This window comes from Ischnura elegans, chromosome 3 (genome assembly GCF_921293095.1).
Source record: "Ischnura elegans chromosome 3, ioIscEleg1.1, whole genome shotgun sequence".
NCBI classification, from domain to species: domain Eukaryota; kingdom Metazoa; phylum Arthropoda; class Insecta; order Odonata; family Coenagrionidae; genus Ischnura; species Ischnura elegans.
The window spans coordinates 3,667,108-3,690,779 of record NC_060248.1 but is presented as its reverse complement, the minus strand read 5'-3'; the positions used below and the strand labels follow the sequence as shown (position 1 = coordinate 3,690,779).

General features: G+C 40.7%; 1 protein-coding gene across 1 annotated transcript in view; it reads left to right on the top strand.

Moving 5' to 3' along the window:
- Nucleotides 1-23,672, top strand: part of LOC124156654 (dynein beta chain, ciliary) — a 315,587-nt gene that overhangs the window by 84,395 nt on the left and 207,520 nt on the right. Inside the window, exons 18-21 of the mRNA XM_046531313.1 lie at nt 8,452-8,647; nt 15,221-15,341; nt 17,045-17,466; nt 19,859-20,252. Coding sequence (XP_046387269.1) covers nt 8,452-8,647; nt 15,221-15,341; nt 17,045-17,466; nt 19,859-20,252 — 1,133 coding nt within the window. The remainder of the gene's footprint in view (nt 1-8,451; nt 8,648-15,220; nt 15,342-17,044; nt 17,467-19,858; nt 20,253-23,672) is intronic.

Sequence of the window (23,672 nt, the reverse complement as noted above, 5' to 3'; positions counted from 1 at the left end):
TTCTCGAGATAATTCTTGACTTGAAATTTCCAGTCCTGAAAATCTTGCACACCTTTCAATCTCGGAATACTCGCCAAAATAGAATTTGTTCCAACACTATCTCCCATAGTGCTCTTTCAATCGCACAAATGTTACAGTCAAATTCATCCGCGATATGATAATCTCCAACCCAATGATTTTTACGAAAAAAGCATCGAAAGAGAGTTCGAAGGCCTGGGCCCATAACCTGTTGGGATTTCAGTCGTAAATAATTGACTTCATTTACGATGTACATAAGGCTATTTATTGCCTCGTAAAAAGGAATGTTAGATTACAGTTGGAGAACATTTGCCGAACAACAACTACTTCGTAGCAGGGCGGGTTATAGACTGAGACCGGGTAGAACACAGCAGGTCAGACATACAAAAAACAGTGCTGCCAACCCTTAAGTGTTTTTGGTTACAGCACCTTTACAGGCTTACAACACAACAGACTGATAGTTTAGAGATAGGTCGATAGTTATCCATAACATGAGGATCACCCTTTTTGAGTAAGGGAACCACAGTAGCCATCTTTAGTTTATCAGGAAAGATGCCAGAGGAAAGAGAGGCATTGACCAGATGCGTGATAGGAGTGAGAAGTAAGTTCATGCAGTTTCCTTTAAGAAGGGAGCATGGAATCTCATCCCATCCAGCTGAGTGTTTTAAATTAATTTTTTTAATTACAGATTCAATTTCCTTTTCACATGTAGGATAAAAGTATATATTATTCATAACTGAATGTATATGTGAGTAGTTATCTGAGTTAATGCGTCCAGTAGCTGGTTTTGTAATGGTATCCAGGAAATGATTGTTGAAGTAGGTGGCAATTTGCTCAGGGTCATGAATTGAAATGTTATTGTGGAGAATTGATTTGGTAAAATTAATGTTCTTGGATTTCCCATAGGTATTATTAATAATGTTCCAGGCGGTTTTAGATTTGTTATTGGAGGAGGAAATTGATCTGATGTTGTACATTTTTCTGGTGCTGTTGATCACACTGGAGCAGTGCTTTTTAAAGTCAATATACTGACGTTTTAATTCACTATCATTTGTAGCTTTATAACTAACCCATAGAGATTTGAGAACTTGTGCATTATGGATAATATCAGGAGTAATCCAAGTTTTACTAGGAGACCTATTTGATTTAGAATTTTCTAATGGAAAACAGCTGTTAAAGAGTGTGAGAAAGATTTCAAGAAAGTTATTGAATTTGTCATTTACTGAGACTGAACAATAAACAGTATCCCAGGTTGTCAATTGTAGAGCATTACAAAATTCACTGATATTTTCAGGAGTGAAAAACCTTTTTTAGCTTTAGTCCTCTTAGAGGGAGAATATTCGGAAAAAATTTCCATTATTGTAATTATAGCATGGTGGTCTGAAAGATGTGATTCAACTGCTGTGCCCAACTCACACTTCAAGTTGCAAAAAATATTATCAATAGTTGAGGCAGATTGGGAAGTTTATCTAGTAGGAACAAATATTGTTTGCTTGATATTAAATGCTGAAAATAGGTCCCACAGACAGGTGCTCATATTGCTAATCTGACTAAAATCAACATTGAAATCACCACAAAGGATAATAAAACGGTTTTTAACGAGACATTTCTCCAAAAGCAAAGCCAAATTATCAAAAAATATAGAAAAAATGCCAGAAGGTGATCCATAGATACATAGTACAAAGATATGACAATTCTCAATAGATAGGTCCACGGCACAGCACTCAAAGTCCAACTCACAGCATAAATCCATAGCTATTTGTGAAGTGGACGCATTCAGTCCATTTCTAATATAGATCATAACACCACCACATTTCACAATTTGCCTTGAATAAGAGGCAGCGATGAAGTACCCATTTATATTAGCACTCAATAATTCATTTGCAGTTAACCAATGTTCGGTGATGCATACAACGTCAGCATCTTGTTCTTTCAGAAAAAACTCAAAACAATTTAATTTTTGTCGAATACATTGAATATTTAACGATAATACTTTGAGATTATGCACTAGTCAAGATTTACTTTGAGAACAATGAGTAACGTTGTTCACGGTTTTATATATATCGCACTATCAACATTTACACACTCAGGCTCACAACCTGAAAATTCATTATTTGGGCTATTATAGCCAGAAGCAGACCTCTTCGGCGGATAATATATACCAATAGCCACATCATCAGGCCAAAAATCACCAGTGATTAGTTTATCCCGTAAGTTCATCGGGGCATCAACTTTATAGGAACAGAATTCATTACCTGACCTGATGATTTCGCAAGAGAAGTCATTATTTGGAAATACCTCAGACAAGTGATCAATAATCTCCTCGGGTTTTGCTCTTTTATTCACTCGACCCACGTAGAGTGAAAAATGACGAGGAACTCCGGAGAAGTTCGAGGCAGCATTCTTTTTCGAGTTGCAGCCAAACACAAGATTCCGTCTTCGCCGAAATTTTTTGGGCAAGACTTTATGGTATCCATCTCCATCTACAAACACTTGCATAGCCGAATTCTTCGCTGCTGTAACCGTAGCTATGTCCTCAGTTGGTTCGACCGGCAACTTTACCTCGGAATCGGAGGGAGAAATAACGTGAACTGTCTCAGAATAGGAGGCTCTGCTACCGCCACAGCTTTCAGTTGAACTTGCCACAACATTACGGCTATCCACGTTCGCTGAGTGCAACGTGTGGGAGACATTGTTCACACGTACCAATTTAGATGACGTAGTTCACAAAGACGAAACTAACCGAGAAGTATTGGAATCAACATTTTTTGAAAGTTTTGCTGATTCTGCAAAGGAAACCTTCTTATTGCCCTTGTTGTCAGTAGCAAGCGAACTTTTGAAATTCACGATTTCGCGTTTCAGCATCTCGATGTCTGCCGCCATGTTGGATAGCGAAAAGTTTGGTGCACGGCAGAAAAAACACTTCCAAAATATAGCTTTGCTCTCAGTTAGCGCTTTCAACTGTATGTCATTGAGAGCAGTACATCTACTGTGAAAAACACGCGGACAAAGGTCGCAATTGACCATATGTTTGACTAGGTTGCCTGTGCAGCAGGAAACGCAGGATTTTGGCTAGTAATTCTGATTTTTTTTTTAAGGATTCAAACAGGAATTTAGCTGTTTAGAGGATTATTTGAATTTTATGGAAATACTTTGGGCATATTGTTGATGCGACTGATATCTCTTTTAAATATCATAAGGCAACACGATACTGTAAATTTTTGCATGCCGTCTCACCATTTCCACTGCTACAATAGGTTTCTGTCTGATGTTAAAATTCTCATCTATCAAATGCTAATTTAAGTACACCCATGCCTCATATGGCACATTTGCTGTATGAATTTGTGTTATATGAGAGCGTTTTAACATGGGGAAGGTAGGGATGCGTTCCCGGTAGCGTGTTGGGTATTGAATTTCCTATTAATCATATATATTCCTATTAATAGCCTTAGAAGACCTTATTTAAATAAATATATATAGTTTAAAATATCTTTAAAGATAACAGGCACCATTAAAAGACGTTTTTTCTTGCTAAAATAAATTTGTGCATGCTTTAGAAATTCTCATCATTTGAGCGGGTAGCCTAACATCCAGGAAAAATGCATGCTATCTCAGGGGTTCATAATGCATTGACGAATTTTCAAACCAGTCTAAAAACAATTCTTGTGTTACTCAGACCCTTTTGTTGCTCATCCAAATGACAGACAAATTTAATACCATTTCATAGCTGGAGGAGTAAGTGACTGATAAATCATAACTGGCTTTAAAAGGCATTAGCATCATAACCTAATACGTGAAATGGTCTTTAAATGCCTTGAAAACTAATTCAGATTTTTCTACCCTGAAAATGAATGAACGAGGTTGCATTCTCTTCTAAAACATTTCCATCATGTCAACATTAAACATTAGTTTAGGGAGAAAGGAGCCACTCTCAATCACACATTGGAGTTCATCAGAAATTGTTGTGCCGCCTATGCTATCAGCATTTGCAGATTCACCCGAGCTTCCACTAACACTTTTGGACAAATAACTGCCTGTGATAGAGGGGCATCATTCAACTGTTAATTATAAATCCAGGTAATTAGAAGTCTATTAGTTTTTTCCAGCAATGAACTTTGCATACGTGGTGAGCGCTAGGCTAGAGTTGGTGTGGCTGATGTCACTGATGCTATAACCTTGTCTTAATTCAGTATAATAGCACGGACTGTCGACGTCGAAAGCTTAAACTTCGACGACGTTGCTCACAATATCACTTTGATGCTCTTTATATTCAAAACAAGTGATCACTTTCAATTTCTCTTCTTGGTTACTGGTTTTCTTGATAACTTCTTTACTCTTCTATCCCAGACCTATTTTTTGCTCTTGTTCACTTGATTTTTACTCTCTATGGCTCTATCAAAATCACCTCCTATTGCTGAACAACTGCCGCACTGTATTCCTGTGACGCAGGGAGCCTACTGCTGCTGGGAAGGAAAGAAGCCATTGCATTTGAGACTCTATCTCAGACCCTTTCATGCGTTTATGTTATTCATACGCAATTGGGCCTCTGCTCCTCGATGACCTGGAAGGCTTGATGGGTGGACCCTTTACGTGGTAGTCATGTGCCTGATAACCTATGACGGCAAAAATGACGTCTCAAACTGTATTGCTAAAAAAAAACTCATTTCCATTGGCTCCAAACTTGATTAATGATCTAAAGTATTGATGTTATTCAGTTAAGAGGACGAGAAAAATTACTTCGATACGTCGGCTTTCCAGACTCAAGACGATTAATGTTTTTGCTCATTGTGCAGCAATGGATTTCAATGAACACATAAACAAAGAATAAAATATGAAGCTAGTAATACTATTAATATGTGTAAAAATGAGTATAATTTCATGTGTACTTAGTGCAAGTCTACATTTTTTCAATATAATATTAAAGGTTATTTGATTAGGCTAAACAGCATTGGAATTTTTCCTCGAGGAACGAATTTGTGCTATATCGAAGTTGCGGTAATTGAAATTGCATTAAGCGAGACATGGGTATATATATTTGGTTTTTCTTTCCCTCATTTTCTTATGTTAGCTTCAAACCAATGGTGTAGGCTTACAAAATATTATTGCATATTGTTATGTACTATCAAGGGGAATACACGACCTTCGCATCGCCGATCGAGCTCAAATTTTGCGAATCGGTAGTTTATGGGTACAAATGTAATATGCCGAAGCGAGACGACGCACTTCTCGTAAAATTCCGAGAAAAAAGCAATTAAAAATCGTTAAAAATGAAGGTACGCTATATAAGCTGTTATGAACGCCCATGTTAAACAATAGGGTGACAGCCCAGTGGATACGGTGTCTGACTGTGGAGGTGAAGGTGGTGAGATCGATGCTCACTCAGGGGACTTTTTTTTGTGTTAATTTTTAAGAATTTTTTTGTTTAAATTTTTAAAGTTCGTTTTCTTATCTTCGTTACTACTATGATATATATTTTTAAAAGAGTTTTTTAAGATATTTAAATCAGGAATGGATCAGCTTGGGATTAGGAACTGAGGATGAAGGGTGGATAGAAACCCGGCGTCGGCATTAGCCTGCTCTTAACGAAAGGCGCCAAGGGGACCACGGCTTAACGTCCCATCCGACGGACGGTGTACTGCACAATTAGTGTAATCCACATTACACGCAGGGATTGAATTTAGGAATGCCCCTTAATTCTTTACCGAGATTTGGATGTGGAAGGCCAGTACACTGCCTCACCACTCCAGTTAATCCTTTATTTACAATTTTCAGGATGGAACTCATCATAAAGACATGCAAAGCAAAGTGATTTGCTTTACAGTGGCTATTTTCGGATGCACTTTTCCTGAGGTATCTCTTTTTGTTGGGTGGCTTTGTTTAGACAGACTCGTCATTCTTAAAGCCAATTAATTTTTTATCACCTCAACTTTATTAAATCTTGAAACACACTGATTTTGAATTGTGGATCAAGAACTGTGGCATAAATGAATAGCAATTGTTCTTTTTCCAGAAATTCATTCAGACTTTTAAAGGAAAACAGCGAATCAATGACGAAACCTAGTTGTAGATGACTACGCGAAAACTTCTTTATAGTTTTTAGGAAATTATTGTGCAATGCTATTCACCAGGGGGAAAACTTAAGAAACTGTGGCTGCACTTCTACTTCTAACAAATGTTGCTCCTTCAAAAACATCCAGAATATCAATCGATTGCTTGATATTATCACACTGTGGTGGAGTTATGTCTGCATTAAAACTCAGGTTAGAGGCAGCTAATGTTATTTTTTGCTTCTTTTACACAAGATGCCTCATCGTTTTCAAAAGCGAGTTCCATCTTGTGGGTTCATCCTGGATGAGCTTCGATTGAGAAGTGGTGAAAATAAGTTTTTGAATGTTGGTGTATTGATGGTATGCGTTCGCACATGAGGTCATTGAAGTCACCGACGAGGCTCAGTTTTTTACAATTACTTTAACGTACATTTCAATTTTTTCAACTTTGACACGTCATCATAGAGATGTCGTTAGGCATTGAAAAACAAAACTGACGTCAAGGGAAGCCCGCATCCTTGTAGTCTTCGAATCCATGATGATATTTCCGATGAGTGGAATGGTTCGGGAGCAGTAATTGAATGCGTGACGTAAAGTCGATTTTTGTTCGCCTTTTTCAACTGTTTTGAGGGGGAAATGGGGCTTTTCAGAGTTTTCCCCTGATCTTTTTTGTTCTGCCCCATGTCGAACGATATCTATTCACCACTCTTATCCGTAAATTTGATGTAGTTCGTCAACTTGCCTAAAAGGGGGCTGCATGCACTAAACGACAAGAGTCCTCTACGTAGTTTCCTAGTCAAGTAAGAAACGACGTGCATGCAACAGTGTATGGCACGAAAATCAAGTATTCGAGGTATTAGAGATCGTACTTTAAGCATAATTATTTAAGATCTCGAGTATTGAATACTATCTAGTATTTGAGGTATTCTCGGATACTATACGCACGTCTCTACAAAAAATGTTTACGTACGTATTCATCACAGGAAATACCATACAAGCTTCTTGCTATACATGACTTTGAAGTTTTGAATAATTCCCAAGGCTGGGACTAGCTGGTCGATTTCAGGCCCATTCTACTGGATTCAGCGCTTCCGGAATGAAAGATTGCCAGAAGCCACTTCCCTCATGGGTTGCCAGCTAGGGGCTTACAAGCAAACATGATCCTTCCCACCCCCTTAAATGTAACCTTGTATCTAAAAATGAAACTTTAAAATCAAAAATATTTTCTCTATCAATGGGTGAGTTTATTCTCTTCCCCCATACTTTTGACTGTTGATTTGAAAAAATTGTCACGAGGATGCTTATTAACCTGCGAGAACGTTAAAATGTGAGAAATTTGATGATGTAAAAGCTAGCTTCATTTTCTTGGTATGATTCATTTACGTAAGTTTTAAGTAGGTGTGTAACCTTCCTCACATGTTAAAGTACATAGTATTGTCAAGGTGATGTTTATGAGTTGGCACATGAATAGGTGCATTATGCCCGCCACAATATTTTTACTGAACTCCTACTTCCCCTCAAATCACACCATAAGTTTTTAGGTGAACCCCTCCCCTGCAAAGTTGCACTGTTGCTATTACTTATGATTTTACACTTTTGATGAACCACAGTCAGAAGCACTGATTCTTTGAACAACTTTCGCTGGCATAATTAGTTTAGTTGGCATTTTTTTGCCATAGTTTGCATAAAGCAATTCCAGTTACTCCTGGGGTCTGAGCCTGATGTTTTGCAATTTCAAATTTTTTTGTATATTCGAATACATAGCACCTTGTCTTTACCATAGGCTTTTTGTGAGGACCGAACATGTCAATTCATATCATCTAAATTTCATAATATCCTGCTTTCAATAATTGAGATTTAACTGTAAACGACATCTCTTAACTTTTAAAGATTCAGGTCATGTTGATGTATCCATAATTGAGTGAGCATTATGACATCTGGAACATGCAGTCATCTCTGTACTTGGGAATCCTTCCACTTATAATCTCAAAAATTACAAATGAGACGCCAAATTAATTTTGTGACATTGAGCACATGATGAATCTTAGGACTCAAACTCAACTCTAGTTGAAATTTTGATGTTTGCACACGTGTAGTTATTTTGCAAAAAATCCTATGTCAACTCAGATGTATCTCGGTGGTGACAGAGGGGCGGCAACGAAGGTGGACTCTTAAGTTGACTGCTGCTCTGTCATCTTAAGTATGATTAGTATTTTTAATTCTTCTTTTGAATCATTTGATATGAGTGGTGAGGAAAGGGATTTATTACATATTATCCTGATTATTTAACAGTCATGATTTTAATTTATTGAACCTGAATCGATGGCTGAACGTGAGCATATTTATCAGCCAATGTTATGCAACGCTGAGTGTAAATCGATTGCAGAGCTGTGGTCGTACGTGTGCTGCCTGAGGCGCCTTGTGCAAAGCTTGGAGGAGCGGGTGCAGCGCACTCAGGACAATGTGGAGCAGGTGCGCAGGAGCATGGCCCCCTGGGGACGGGCGCCTCTCTTTGAGCGCAAGGACGGCAAGAAGACCACCCTCATGTTCCTCGAGGAGAACTACGACTGCAAAACCAAAAGGTCTCTTCCCTTCCCACTCTGTTGTGATTGTTTTTGTTTGAATATGGCTGGTAATCTCCCAACTATCGTATTACTGTATTCATTTGTTTTTTTTGTTCTTCACCGGAAGTTTGTTCTTTTAATAAATTGCAGTTTCGCCATGTTATTCAACACGTGTGGTCGTGTTCATTTACCACTCCTCCTGAATCTAAAACCATCGTCCCCCCAGTAACTATTTACAACAGGTTATGGGCCCATCGCACTTTCCACTGCGCTGCTGAATTCAGATTTCTTTATTTTTGTGGTAAACCGTGTGGTAGCAAAGATGCAAGAATCTCAGGTCACTTCGCAGGCGTATGGTTTCGAAAAACTCGTTGGGCGGAAAAACTATTATGACTGGTCGTTCGCGATGACGAACTATTTACGTCGTAATGGATTGTGGAGTTGTGTCCAGGGAAGTGATAATGGCGAAGGTAAAGAACGTAGGGACGAGAAAGCTTTAGCAGACATTTGCCTTATGGTGCAGCCTGTGGTATATCCTCATGTAAGGCCAGCTAAAACGGCAAAGGATGCCTGGAATGCTTTATCCAAGGCATATGAGGATAAAGGCAAGTGGCGGTATGTATCCCTGCTTCGTTCTATGTGCCAAATGAGGCTCGAAAAGTTTGAAACCATGGACACTTATATCAGCGAGGTGATAATGTTGGCACACAAGCTCGAGGGTATCGGTGAGCCGATGGCGGAAAACTTTGTTGCAGCAATGTTGCTTCAGGGGCTGCCAAATTCGTATGACAATCTTGTCATGGCCATCACGAGTGGGGAGAATGTCTTAAATTTGGATCGTGTGAAGACGATTTTGCTAGACGAAAGCTACCGGAAGAGCGTGAGTGCCGGTCAAAATGCGAGTGTTCCCGAAACCACTGCCCTGTATTCCAAGGGCAAGAAGTACAACTCTTCGACCATGGCTGGGAGTTCATCAGTTGTGAAGGCGTGGAAGTGCTGGAACTGTGGTGAAAAGGGGCATCTTAAAACACAATGCCCGCAGTCGCAGAAGAAGAGGGATCCGAACGAGAACAGAGCCGAGGTTAAGGGAGAGAAGAAAGGAGAAAATAGGAAACCGCTGAGAAGTCTTCTGTGTGCCCTGTCGGCTGCATCGTGTGACTCAGATTGGTTTGTAGATTCCGGAGCATCCGTGCATATGTCACCCCATGAAGACCGTATGCATGATTATTGTCGTGACGTTGACAGTCATATTGAGATTACTGTCGGAAATAACGGTAAGCTTAAAAGCAGAGGTGTTGGATCTGTGAACCTAAATGTAAGTGATCACATTTGTGAACTTAAACATGTTGTGCATGTTCCTGGATTGAAAGAAAATTTGATTTCTGTAAGTCAAGTTGCCGACAAAGGGATCACTGTTGTTTATGATAAAAAGGGTTGTAAAATGTATGATGATGACTTTGTCTGTAATGGTACAGAACTAGCTACTGCAAGTAGAACGAGTAATGGGTTATACCGTTTGGATGTTAAATCAAAGCAGGCATTTGTGTGCAATATTAATGATTATGAATTGTGGCATCAAAGAATGGGTCATTTGGGTATGCAAAATATGATATTGTTGCGGGATAAATTAAGTGATTGCATTGATTTCAAGTATGAACCTGCTGATGATTGTAATGCTTGTGTTCTTGGAAAACAGCACAGAAATCCTTTTCCTAAGGAAGGAGGTACTAGGGCAGATGAGGTACTAGGTCTTGTTCACTCTGATCTGTGTGATTTTGGTTCTAATGTAAAGTCATGGAGTGGGTCAAGGTACATTCTTACTTTGATAGATGATTTCTCTCGCAGAACGACTGTTTATTTCTTAAAGAGCAAGTCTGAAACCAAGCAGAGAGTGATTGATTTTGTAAATATGGCTGAAAATGTAACTGGTAAAAGGTTGAAAATTTTCAGGTCTGATAATGGAACTGAGTTCTTGAGTGATGAGTTACAGAATTTCTTTAAAAGCAGAGGAATCACACATCAGAGAACTGTAAGGTATACTCCACAGCAAAATGGTGTAGCAGAGAGACTGAATCGCACCATTCTGGAGAAAGTGCGATGCATGCTCTTTCACGCAGGAAGTCCTAAGGAGATGTGGGCAGAAGCAGCTAACACTGCTGTGTACTTATTAAACAGAAGCCCCCACAGGAGTGTCCCTGACAATGTCCCTGAGGTCCTGTGGTCAGGTAAGAAAGTCAGCTATGATCAGCTCAGGGTGTTTGGTTCTGATGCATATGCTCTAATCCCTGAGGAAATAAGGGGGGATAAACTAAATCCTAGGAGCAAGAAAATGGTCTTTGTGGGTTACTCTTCAGCTTCCAAGGGGTATCGTTTGCTTAATCCTGAAAACCCGAGAGAAATTCTTGTTGCTCGTGATGTTAAATTCATTGAAAATAGTTTCACTGCAATTAAGGCTATTGGTAAAGGGAAGAAGGGTTCTTTCAGTATGCCTGTGCCTGTAAACTTAGATGATGATTTGCCATTTACTTCAGTGTGTAATGTCAGTGATGATGTTCATTGTCAGAGTGAAACAAATGCCAATGTCAATCACATTCATGGAGCAGAGAATGATATTGAAAATCTGTCTTTTGCGGATGCAAATGAGGTGCAAATAAATCCTGGAAATAATGTCGATGAAGGTGAAAGGAGGTATCCTATGAGGGAAAGGCAAAGGAAGGAATTTCCTGGTTTTGAGTTATATTTAGCATGTGATGAAAAGGTAGAACCTACATCAGTTACCGAGGCATTAAATGGTACTGATAAAATTCATTGGAAAGAAGCTATGGAAAGAGAGATCAGTTCTTTTCAGGAAAACGATGTGTGGGATCTTGTAGACAGACCTAAGGGTGGAAATATAGTGCAATGCAAATGGGTTTTTAAATTGAAGCGGAATGGGGAGGGAGAAGTGGACAAGTATAAGGCTCGCCTGGTAGCTAAGGGTTTCTCTCAGCGTTATGGTATTGATTATCTTGACACTTTTGCTCCTGTGGTGAGACATGATACCTTACGATTGTGTTTTTCAATTGCTGTTGCTCATGGTTTGCATGTACATCACTTGGATGTTTCCACAGCCTTTTTGAATGGTTCACTAAGTGAAGACATTTTCATGTACCAACCGGAAGGTTTTGTTTCAGATGCAAGTAAAGTGTATAAGTTAAAGAAGGCCATTTATGGCCTGAAACAGGCTTCGCGTTCCTGGTATGAGAGAATGGATGAAGTCGTATTAAGTGTTGGTTTTAAGAAATCTCAACATGAGCCTTGTGTTTATTTTTGGAGAGATGGTGCATCCATGGTTATAATATGTGTTTATGTTGATGACTTTTTTGTATTCTTTAATGATGAAGTTCAAGCTGAGAAACTGAAACAAAAGCTCCACTCTTGTTTTAAGGTAAAAGACTTAGGATCAGTCGTGGATTGCCTGGGAATGAGGGTAGAAATGGGTAATGGTAAAGTAAAGTTGAACCAAAAACAGGTAATTTTGAACTTGCTGAGTAAGGTGGGGATGGCAGAATGTAAATCTGTGTCAACCCCTATGGTTCCTGGCACTCGACTGACCAAGGGTGAATCGATAACGTGTGGTAGTGTACCTTACCAACAAGTGATTGGAAGTTTACTGTATTTATCAGTGTGTACAAGGCCTGATATATCCTATGCTACCAATTACCTCAGCCAGTTCAACAACTGCTATGGAAATGAACACTGGCAGTGTGTGAAAAGAGTGTTAAGGTATTTAAAAGGAACAATTGATGCAGGAATAGAATTCCGAAGGACTGAGAATAATCCGGATGTTTGTGGTTTTGTTGATGCGTCATTTGCTAATGACGTCAACAGAAAATCAGTGACTGGGTATGTTTTTGTGTCTGCTGGTGGACCAATCTGCTGGGAGATTAAAAAACAAAGTGTAACTGCCTTGTCTTCAACCGAGGCAGAGTATATTGCCATTGACTCTGCAGGTAGGAAGGCCACTTACTTGAAGGGGTTACTCTCTGAGTTATGTGGTAGGAAGGGGCCAATTCTTTTATGGAATGATAACCAGAGTGCACTAAAATTAGCCTCTGACAATGGATTGCATGCTCGCACTCAGCATATAGAAGTGAAGTTTCATCACATCAGGGAACTTGTTAAGCATAAGAAGGTTGTCCTCAATTACATGGAATCTGAAAAAATGATTGCCGATGTGTTTACTAAGGCACTTAATGTGACTGCACACCGCAAGTGCATTATTCCTCTGGGTATGGTTAATTGTAAAAATGCAATGTAAAGTTGGTAGATTAAGGGAGAGTGTTGTGATTGTTTTTGTTTGAATATGGCTGGTAATCTCCCAACTATCGTATTACTGTATTCATTTGTTTTTTTTGTTCTTCACCGGAAGTTTGTTCTTTTAATAAATTGCAGTTTCGCCATGTTATTCAACACGTGTGGTCGTGTTCATTTACCACTCCTCCTGAATCTAAAACCATCGTCCCCCCAGTAACTATTTACAACACACTCTGAGCAAGCTACTTACTATGTACTTTATAACTTCATTATTCTGACAAATGCCAAAATGAAAGTGAAATTAAGGCTCACTTTAGGACTCTAATTTTTCCAATTTAAGTTTGAAATGCAGTCACAAATTGCTAACCATACAAGATAGGGTTTGTAATGGAGGAAATTGCAGGGAAGGTGATTGGAGGCAGAGGTGCTTTTGTCGGATCTCATGATTTTTATTAGCCGTGAAATTTGCTGAAGGGCTTTTGAGCCAAAGGAGCTCCCTCCTTCACCTCCCCACCTCTTCAACTCAGCCACTCTTCAAATGAACTACTATCGCCGCAAAAAAGGTTCAGCGATGAACTTGAAGTATTTTTATGAAATTCTGCCGAAGCTCCATAGGGTCGTGTCACATATCGTTTTACGCATTGTTCATTCGACTACAACAATGAATCATTAAAGAGTGCCTATTTAAACGTTAACGTTTAGCTTCTACGGCCGAAAGAGTGAAGAACAACACACAAGAAACATGAGAATGGCAAAACGGTACCAAACTGCCGATATCGCGATTTTTGTCTTTGTGGTAAATTTTTAGTGGGAGGAACAATATAAACATTTCCTTGCATGGAAAGTTTGGAAATATTTTTTTCCATATAGAATACGTAACTTCAATATTCATGTACCCTTCAAAAACCTCAGAAATTGAAATCTACCTTTCAGCCATTTTAAAAAAAATTTAAGCATGGGCAAAATTTCATTTTAAAAAGCTATTTGTAATGCAAGGATGTCATTCTCTCTTTAAAAATACAATGAAAAGTACCATTTGAATATTTTGCCCGTGACAAGATGAAGAAGACGTCCGTTACGCTGTTTTTATAGTTTTTTGCTTGTTCTTCTTCTTCACTCTTTCGACCGTAGAAGATAAACGTTTATGTTTAAACAATGTTTAATGATTTGTTGTTGTAGTAGAATAAACAATGAGTAAAATGATATATGACGTGACCCTATGGTGTTTGGGCTGAATTTCATACAAATGCTTAAAGTTCAGCATTCTATCTTTTTCGCGATGATGGTAGTGTCTCATAGTTCACACAGTCAGAAGGTTTTGATAGGCCACATATCATAAGTTTACACATGCTTATTGGTGAGTCATGACTCATCAATTAATTTGGTAATATTGTTTATGAAGTTAGTTGGAGCTGTGGTTGCTGAGCATCGTGAAGTCACAATAGCTGTACCTAATAGCAGAGCACTAATAATAATAATAATAATAATAGCGCTTGCCGACTACAACATTGCCAAGTACATACTGTTGGTGTGGTAATACTGGAGGCCGAAGAAGACTTGAAGACAATAAATATTGAGGGGTAGGAACAAATACATATGTACATCTACATCTACATAATACCCTGCAAGCTGGCGAAAAGGTATATGGCAGGGGGTGTTAGGACACCAGCTATTTACACATAAAAAGGAAATGCTATAACAAAGTTACGACTAGCATTAATTAAAGCCCTTTATGATTTGGGGGAAAAAGGAATTTGCATATCTATCCGTTCGGCTAAATATCTCTCTTAATTTATGGCTTCCGTTGGACCTGGAAATATAGTGGGGATCTAATAATACGTTCTCCGTGTCGCTCTTAAAGATATCCATTCTCAATTGTTCAAGCAATCTAAGGCTAGTGCCCAGCTTGTATTCCTGTAACATTATTATTGTCCTATCCTATTTCCTATTATTGTCCCATTGTTATTTATCCTATTAAATACTGTAATTCCAATTGCCTGCACTTCTGTTCACCATGAAAATTATGCTGAAAACTCAAGTCTCCATGCAGAGAGAAAAACTATCAAACTTGGCCAAACCACCAGGAACATCCATGTTGAAATGAGCGGCAACTAAAGGTGGGTGTGGTGTCAGTGCCACCATTGGCAGTGCATTTTGGGAAAAGGTGTGAGTTTATCAATCTGGTAGAATCCTAAATGGAGGATCCATGCATGAAAACAAGTTGTAACAAACGTGTGTCCACAAAAATTGGAGGGCATGATGTGGCAAGTGATGAGTTGTGTCAACTGATTGCAGGTACTTGGAGATTGAGGCAGCTGCTGAAGAGGTTGCGAGTCTGTTGCGTGAGAACAGGAAGCTGTTCCGCGTGGGATATCGCCGGGTGGAGCGCAGAAGCGGTGCAGATACTGTGGAAAGGGTGAGTGCATTTGACCAACCCCCTCTCCTGGCCATTTTGAAGGAACTTTGGTGAACGCAAACCTCTCCCCCCCTCTCCCCCCCCCTCTGCTGCAAGAGATTCCTGTGACGTGATTGGCTTTCTTGTAAATGGATCCTTCTAGACAGTTGTGCCAACATTCTGTCAGGCAGTGTTGAATGAATTACAATGTTCCACTTTTTCATGAGGCAACTTGTGTTGATACGCACTGTATCATTTTCAAGTCTCGGAAGCTCACTCTCTCTTGCATTTGTATGAGTAATGCATGCTGTTTTGGGTTGAGGACAGGATGAATTGAAGGTGGGAATGGGTATTTAGTAATTCTTGGTGTTTAGGGAGGGAAGGCATAATGGCTGAGTGTCTGTTTATTGCTTCTTCCTCTTTGGAGTTGGCCGGTGGCATTCTCCCTCTCTTGTAGTCTCTCTCGTGCTGGTAATCAACATACATCGAAGTGCATCGTACAAGTTATAGAGTGTGAGGCTCATCGCACGTATGGCGCGTCAAAGGGAGCACATTGTCACCTGCATTTTCCCCCCCTCGCCACCTTCCCCTCTTCCCCTTTTCCTCCACTCCCCTCCTCCCCCTTCCCCCAACCCATAAACACTCTGCTCAGTCACACTGTGCGAGCAGTCACAGAAGCTTGCTGTGAGCGGTGAGGCGGCTCACCAAAAAGAGTCGATTATGCCATCACTACTGTGTTGAATTCCCTTGTTGCAAAGGTAGGGGCTATTGACCCTGTTGAAACTGAAATATATTATAGTCGATGCATCTAAACACGTGTTGGTGTATAATTCTTAAGGCCAGCACCAGCTATTTCCACCAATAAATATTTACCGAAGTTACTTTCCAAAGAACCCTTGGGTATTATCTACAAGTTTGTGTAGTAATAAGTGTTTTGACCTAAACATAAAACTAGATGAAAATGGAATAAACGGAGTGGTACATGGCTAGAAAATGCATCAAAGCATGAAACATAATAATAACCCAGGAAAAATGAGGCATTTATGCATAACTATACCAATGTTATTCTCCAATATAACCAGTGTCTTTTACGTCACGATTTTCCACGGACATAGCAATAATTTGTCACAACAAATTCCATGAGGGTGGTGGCATCAAATTCAGGTATGCTATCCAAACGAGTGACAACATTATCATCCAATTTTCTAAAAACTGAAATATGTGAGGTAAAAGGCTTGTATTTTATCATTCTGATATCGCATTATTAATATCCCAAGTAACAATCGTGGCACAATAGGAAAACTTAACCCAAGAATAACATCACACGAACAAGTGATGATGAGCGGCTGAATACTCCCTCTAAACAATGTTTACAGCATGCGCTACGCATATTTCCCGACTCCAGACGGCAGTTAAGGCACACATGATGTCATGCTTCGCTTCGGCAGAGCTCTGGTGTCTTCGTGCAGTGGTTGACTCAGAGAAATTTTGCTTGATTTTCAAAGTCAATTTTTTATTTCTCTTGATGATGAACGGAGAAACTTTATTAAAGAAAGGTATTTTTGCAAGTTAATATATCCGTTTTACCTGTTTAAAATAGTTTTTGAAGCAACCCATGCAAGTTCCCCATTCAGATTTTCAAATGCATATATTTCTGTGAAAGATGCGTCCGCTGCTCTTAGAGTACACAGGGTTGGTTAATTGATTCTCTTGAAATTGTTTAGGAGAGTGTGGAGACAACGGGAGAGGCTGTCGCAGGTGATGGTGGTGGTGAAAATGGTACTGCAGGTGCTGATGGAGGAGTGGAGGGTGGTGCTGTCGCAGGTGGTGACGTTGAAAGTGTTGGTGGAGAGGGGGGTGTCGATGCAGCAGCAGCAGTTGGTGGTGACGGTGGCACTGGTGCCGATGGTGGAGAGGGGGGTGGTGCTGCTCAGGAGGGTGAGGGGACTTTGGTGGTTGTTGGAGGCGCATGTGGTGATGGTGGAGGAGGGAGCGTTGTTGCTGAGGGTGCGGGAGAGGAGGAGGAGTGGGAGGACGTGGGCGTGGATGGAGAGACGGAGGCGTGGCGAGTGAAGGCGTGGCAGGAGTACGTGTGCTACGTGGATGGCATTGTGGGGGAGGCCCTCATGTGCTGCGTTGGATGCAGGTGGGTCAAAGCGCCTCTTTACCAGCCGCCACCCATCTCTTTTCTTGTTTGTAGGATGGAGCTAAATAATTACACAATTTGCTGAGAGAAAATGAGAGTTGATGAAACACAAGCTTCTTAAAAACTGTCTTGACAACTCTCATCCACACTGTAATACCGTATACGTGCGTGTAAGAGGTGCACCTTTTTTCCCAGAAATTGCAGCCAAAAATGGGGGTGCGCCTCTTACACAAACTTCTTATCTTCTCCCCCTCCCCTTCACCGGTCGCAAGTCCAGGGGGAACAGAGTGGCCTTGGTTTTCAGTGTGAGTCAGTCATCTGAAACCCTGGGTCAAAAACAAGCGGCAGGCAGGGGAGTTTCTCCCTTAGTAACATATTTTTAAAATGCTCCTGTTTGCTTTTCTTGTAAGCATCGTGCCGTCACGTCGGTACCCCAGAGGTGAACATGGAAGATCTCGCAGGGTTTTTCGCTCCAGAGGGCGGGCTAAATTTACTGCCACGAGTGGGCATCCCGCGGCATTTATACTGCATATTGTAATCGCTTATCAAACGTAGAGAAACGCGTAGTTTTGAAGGACATACCTGGTTAATAGCCAATATCTGTCTTTCTGAGTAATTTCCATTACGCTGAGGACCTGATTTTCCAAAAATCAGGTTCAGACGCTAATATGAGGATTATTGCAACTGAAAATTATATTGGTGATAAAACCTGCGCTTTAAAAAATTTGAACGAGTGTGTTCATTGCTGGACTAAATGGTGGACAGAAGAAATTGGAAATGCTAGTAAGTGAAGAGCGCTGAAGGAGCACGCTCCATCCCCTCCGTATTTCAAGCAACGAGGCTATGAGCAAAGGAGCAATGGATGAACACGTCCGATCTTGCATGTGACGTCGTTGCCTTCAAAGCGAAGAGGCGAAGGTGCAGCAATATGATATACGTAGTTTGCGTTGCCTGAAGTTTCCAGTCCGTCTCACCTTGTTTGAATGCGCTTATGCTACGCTTGTTTCTTCTGAAATTGTGCTGTTTGGACTATTTTGAATATTAGTAGCCTTGTTGTAACTATAAATCTTTGTGTCAAACAATTAGGGCTTAAAAAACTTATATTCTGTCAGAAATGCATCGCGTGAGATCTCTTCTTTTTTTGAACCTCGTGCGTGTCATGCAATTATTGAAAGCTATCGAGATATCTTCGGGCTCAGTAGATGACTCACCTAGCATTTGGCCTCCATAAACTGAGAGATCGATCAAGGTCAGTTGGTGAGACGGGGTAGGGATGAAACACGTTTCCATTGTTCCCCTGTAACTTGATATTTTCCTGTGGAGTCTCGGAAAGGAAAAAAACGGCAGAGGCATTGGCTGATGGAGGGCCGAGTGTGGCTCCATTAAATCTATGACGTGGTTATTATCCTACGGCGCTGAGATTGCCCCGATTGTTCTCCAAGCTCTTGGGAAGGATCATGCTATATGCCTGTCGTGTATTGCCTTAAAATTTTCCACGGCTGCAATTCTATTGCAATACTCCTGCGAGAGCATTTTAACATAACTGTTCGTAAATAGGACAAGCATCGTAGAGCAACGGCGTATGCGAAGAGAGGATCGGAACTCTTTCTACTCCCTCTTATGCCGCTATTAACGCCGCAGTCAAATTTGTTTTCAAATAGTATTGAAACAGGAGAGTTCGATAACTGTCGAAATTCCAGGTGTGCGTCTGCAACACCGCACGATAGTATAAAAAAATGCAGCAAAATTTTTTTCTTCATAGCTTCGATGCTCAAAATAGGGGGGCGCCTCTTACACACGCTTATACGGTAGCTCTTGCATTATAAGTGTGTAATTAGTTTAGCTTTGAAGTATCTCTTTGGTAAGATCTTTTCCCTTGTAGGAATTTAGTTATGAATTGAAGGAGTGTGGGGCTGTGGCCCTTTGTTTAGAAACTGTTGGCGCCTGGATAATTCCAAAAATTCAATGCTTGACATTGGTTTGTTGGTTCAACAGCCCTTTTGCAGATAAGTCGATGACGTCACAAAGTCATGTCTAGCATGTCACCACGTGTATGCCACTCCATGTCCTTGCACATAGGCCTCACATGCTTGCGCCCTCTTGTGAGCGATTTCTTCCCTCAGTGAAAGCTTCTCATGGAATGGGTTGGCCAACTGGAACTCTAATGGCGTTACCCTCCTTTGGTGAGTGGGTTGCAGTTTCTGTGCTTATCAATTTTCAACTGGTGAGAGAATGTTGATCTTTTATGGCCGTACCTTATCTTTCCATTCCATCTTAGAATGAATTTTTAGGCCCTCTGACAGAATGAGCCCATTGGGCAGTGGCAAACTGAAAATGTGCTACAGCAAAGAGAATGGAATGCATACTTCTTCTTTAATGTTCTCTCCCCCAGCCTGGGCTACTTGACGTACAACATGGACCCTGGCAATTGCCTAGCGCCGCTCTTTGAGGCACGCCTCATCCTTCGTGAACCCAGCCTTGTGTTTGTGCCATCACTGGACCTCGAGGAGATGGAGGAGGCCTCCCTCAAGCATTCTCGCTCATCGTTTGGTGAGGAGAGCGCAGGGGGCTATGAGGAGGAGGAGGAAGAAGAAGAAGAAGGAGACGGTGGGGGTGACGAGGGGAACAGAGGGGTTTTTGCGGAGGGGGAAGGGAGGGAGAGGCGGAGGCGTGGCAGTCGTCAGCTGGGCTTCATGAGCATCATGCGTGCTCTGCTCATGGACATCATCCAGATGGCTAGCCTCATCCCTCGTGTCGCCCAACACAAGAACCTGCCCAGCTACGAGGTATGCACATTCTCTCAAACCTCATATACGCTTTCACTCTGCTCTGTTTAAACATACTTACTGTAATCAGTCTGAATGAATAAAAATCAGAGGATGTTGCTGCAACAGTGTGTGTAGCGAAGGTGATGGAGTCATAGTGGAAACATTCAAAAGGCTAGTGGTGTTGGGTCGGATGTAAGGGAAGATGGGCATTTGCACCATCTGATCATTTGCAAGTCCACTGACAGATACGCTCCCCTGCCAACCAAGTCAATTAAATGCAATGAAATGAAATAGGGAAAATGTGTTTTTTTTTTTAATCCAATGTGTGGCGGGTTCGTGTGGAGGCCCCACTTAACCGCAATCCCAGAAAGGCAGCGGGCGCTGAGGACACGGAGCTGTGAGAGTGGCACCAAATTGTGTATAAAAGGCCGTGTCTTGCGGCATGTGGGGAGTTATTGCTGTTAAATCACCTAACTGTACGGTCAATTGTGGGCATTACAATGAAGAGGCCAAACCTGTAAATTGTCAGCATTAGTTATTTTACGGCAACAACACACAATGGTGATAACACCATCGCTGGTGATCAAGTTCAATCAGCCATATGAATTAGATGTTGATGATTGAAATACATTTGTTAAATGTGGCGATGGCCTCAGTTATTGAAGTCGTTGAGCTGGTGTAAGATGTTGATGTTGGACTACAGCGTATGACTCAAGGTGCTAAATCATCAAATTTTAACTAAGTTAATAATACATGTGGTATTAGTAATGGCTCCCCTGCAGGATTATCAATTTATGGGCTCATGACTTCAATAGGAAACCTCATATGAGGTTAAAGTTTTGATGAAGGATTTCGTTCTTTCCCGGCGAATGCTGTTGATGAAATCTTCTCGGGAAATCAGCCGGGTGATGATGGCCATTGCTGCCAACGTTTCGATGGCCTTCTCTGCCATCGTCTTCAGGGCGAAATGAAGACGATGGCAGAGAAGGCCATCGAAACGTTGGCAGCAATGGCCATCATCACCCGGCTGATTTCCCGAGAAGATTTCATTAAAGTTTTGATATTCACTGAAAGGAATGCCAGCTTTAATGTATTGCTAAGTTATGTACCAGACTGTTTAGAGAAAGTGTAAGCATATTTTCAATATGTTACTGCGTGCATATTTTGCTGCTATAATCTGTCAACTAAGTGAAGTGTCCTGAATATAACATAGGAACTTTCCTCATGGAGGCACAGACAACATGGAACCATGTGTGGCTGTATTTCAATAACACCCATGCCTTGCTTAGCACAAGGGTTGAATTCCTTGGTGTCTTTGCGCTGTACGAATTTGTGTTATTTGAGCCCATTTTAACATGGGAAAGATATGGATGCATTCCCAGTGGCATAGGTGTCGGGTATCGAATCATCTATAAACAATACATTGCACTCCAAATGGGCTAATTAATGATGATGGGGAGGGAGAGGCGGAAAACACGAATAACCGAAAAACACGGATAATCCAAACTTTACTTTGATTTCTTGTAATTTTCATAATTTTTGTAAATCAAACAATCTATTATTGCTTACGCACATTGTCTACTATTATAGATTGCTTTTGTGTTAAGAGCTTTGTCCTCCCGACTGTGATTTTGTTTGTGGTGATAACGTCATTGTACTCGTATTCCCACTGCTACTTGTAACACCTGGTTTCCGAAAACCATGTGACTGTGGCTGCGAGTTCACAGATTCAGAAAATTGGTTTGCACGAATGCTTTGAAACCACTGCACGGCGTCGGAAACTACGCCGACAGGCACTGTGCCGAGTAGTCGCGTCTCGATGCATAAGTTGCCCAGGATGCACCTGCTGCAGGACGCAGATCCGTAACCAATGAGCCCGATCCCGCACCGCGATGTTTGGAAGAAAGGAGCATGGAACTCCTGTGAAGGCAACGGGCACGCCATTATGCCATAGTGCAAAAGCGATTATAGGAAACCAAGACTTTTGGCAAATTACCTATGCAGACGAATACTGCGCTATGACTCATGCTATCTCTACTTCCACTTCCCCCGCTGCTTTCACTTCTACTATTCCCTTCCTCTCCAGTTTGGCCTTGACTGGTAACGGCGTAAACATGCCGGAGTGTGAGGAAATCCCCGGTTTGCTTGGGCTGTATCCAACCGAACGTGAGACCACGGCAATAATTGCATATTTGCGATGTGAAATACACAATTAAAGGCTGTAAGTAACATTTCTCTTCATTTAGGAATGGTTAATGTTTGAAGAATCTTCTAAAATTAATCAAGAGTTTTTTAACGTCGTCTACAATGGTAAAGCAGATGTCCAAGTAAACTTGAAACATTCCTTGTCAGCAAGTAGATAAAATAATTCCACTTAAAGAAGAGATTCTAATGGAAATAATTAGCCCGGTGTAGCATTGTATTTAAAAATGCAAATATGTATCTTGGTGATTTTCGTCCGATTTTTTTTTTTTATAAAGATGGCGGAAAACTTCCAAGGGCCGTGAACTCATGCAACCCGGATAAACCGCAGCCAGATAATCGGGAGTCTGCTGTATATATATATTCCTATTAATAGCCTTAGAAGACCTTATTTAGATAAACATTTATAGTTTAAAATATCTTTAAAGATAGTAGGCATGCGTAAAAAGATGTTTTTTCTCGTTGAAATAAATTGTACGTGCTTTTGAAATGCCCACAATTTGTGTGCGTGCAGCCTAACATCCAGGAAAAACTCATACTATCTCAGGGGTTCGTAATGCATTGCCAGCAGTGGACGAATTTTCCAACCAGTCTAAAGCCAATTCTTGCATCACCCAGGCCATTTTGTTGCTCATCCAAATGACTAACAATACTACTTTGAACACCATTTCAGTGGTCGAGGAGTTTGTAAATGATAAATCATGACTGGCTATAATTTGAAGTCTCCCGAGGCATTAGCATCAAGCAGCAACGTGAAACGGTCTTTAAATGCCTTGAAACCTAAATCAGGTTTTTCTTCCCAGAAAATGAATGAACAACATTGCATTCTCTTCCAAAACAATTCCGTGTTGTTGACATTAAAAGCTAGTTAAAGGGGTAAGGATTCACTCTCGATCATAGTTGGAGTTCATCTGAAAATGTTGTGGTGACTATGCTATCAGCACTTGCAGATTCACCCGATGTTGCAGCACTGAAAATACCAGCTCGTCGTTTAAAGTTCTGGAACTTTTTTTAACTTCATCTTTATTCAGAATAATAGTGCGGACTGTTGCTGTTGTGAGCTTAAACTTACACGCAATATCGTTTTAACACACTCCATTTTCAAAGCAATTGATCACTGTCTGATTTATTTACTATGTGTATGCTTTTCCTTGACAACTTCTGTATTTTTCTACCCACATTCATATTTTATACCATTGTTCACTTGGTTTTATTCTGTATGACTCTATGAAAATT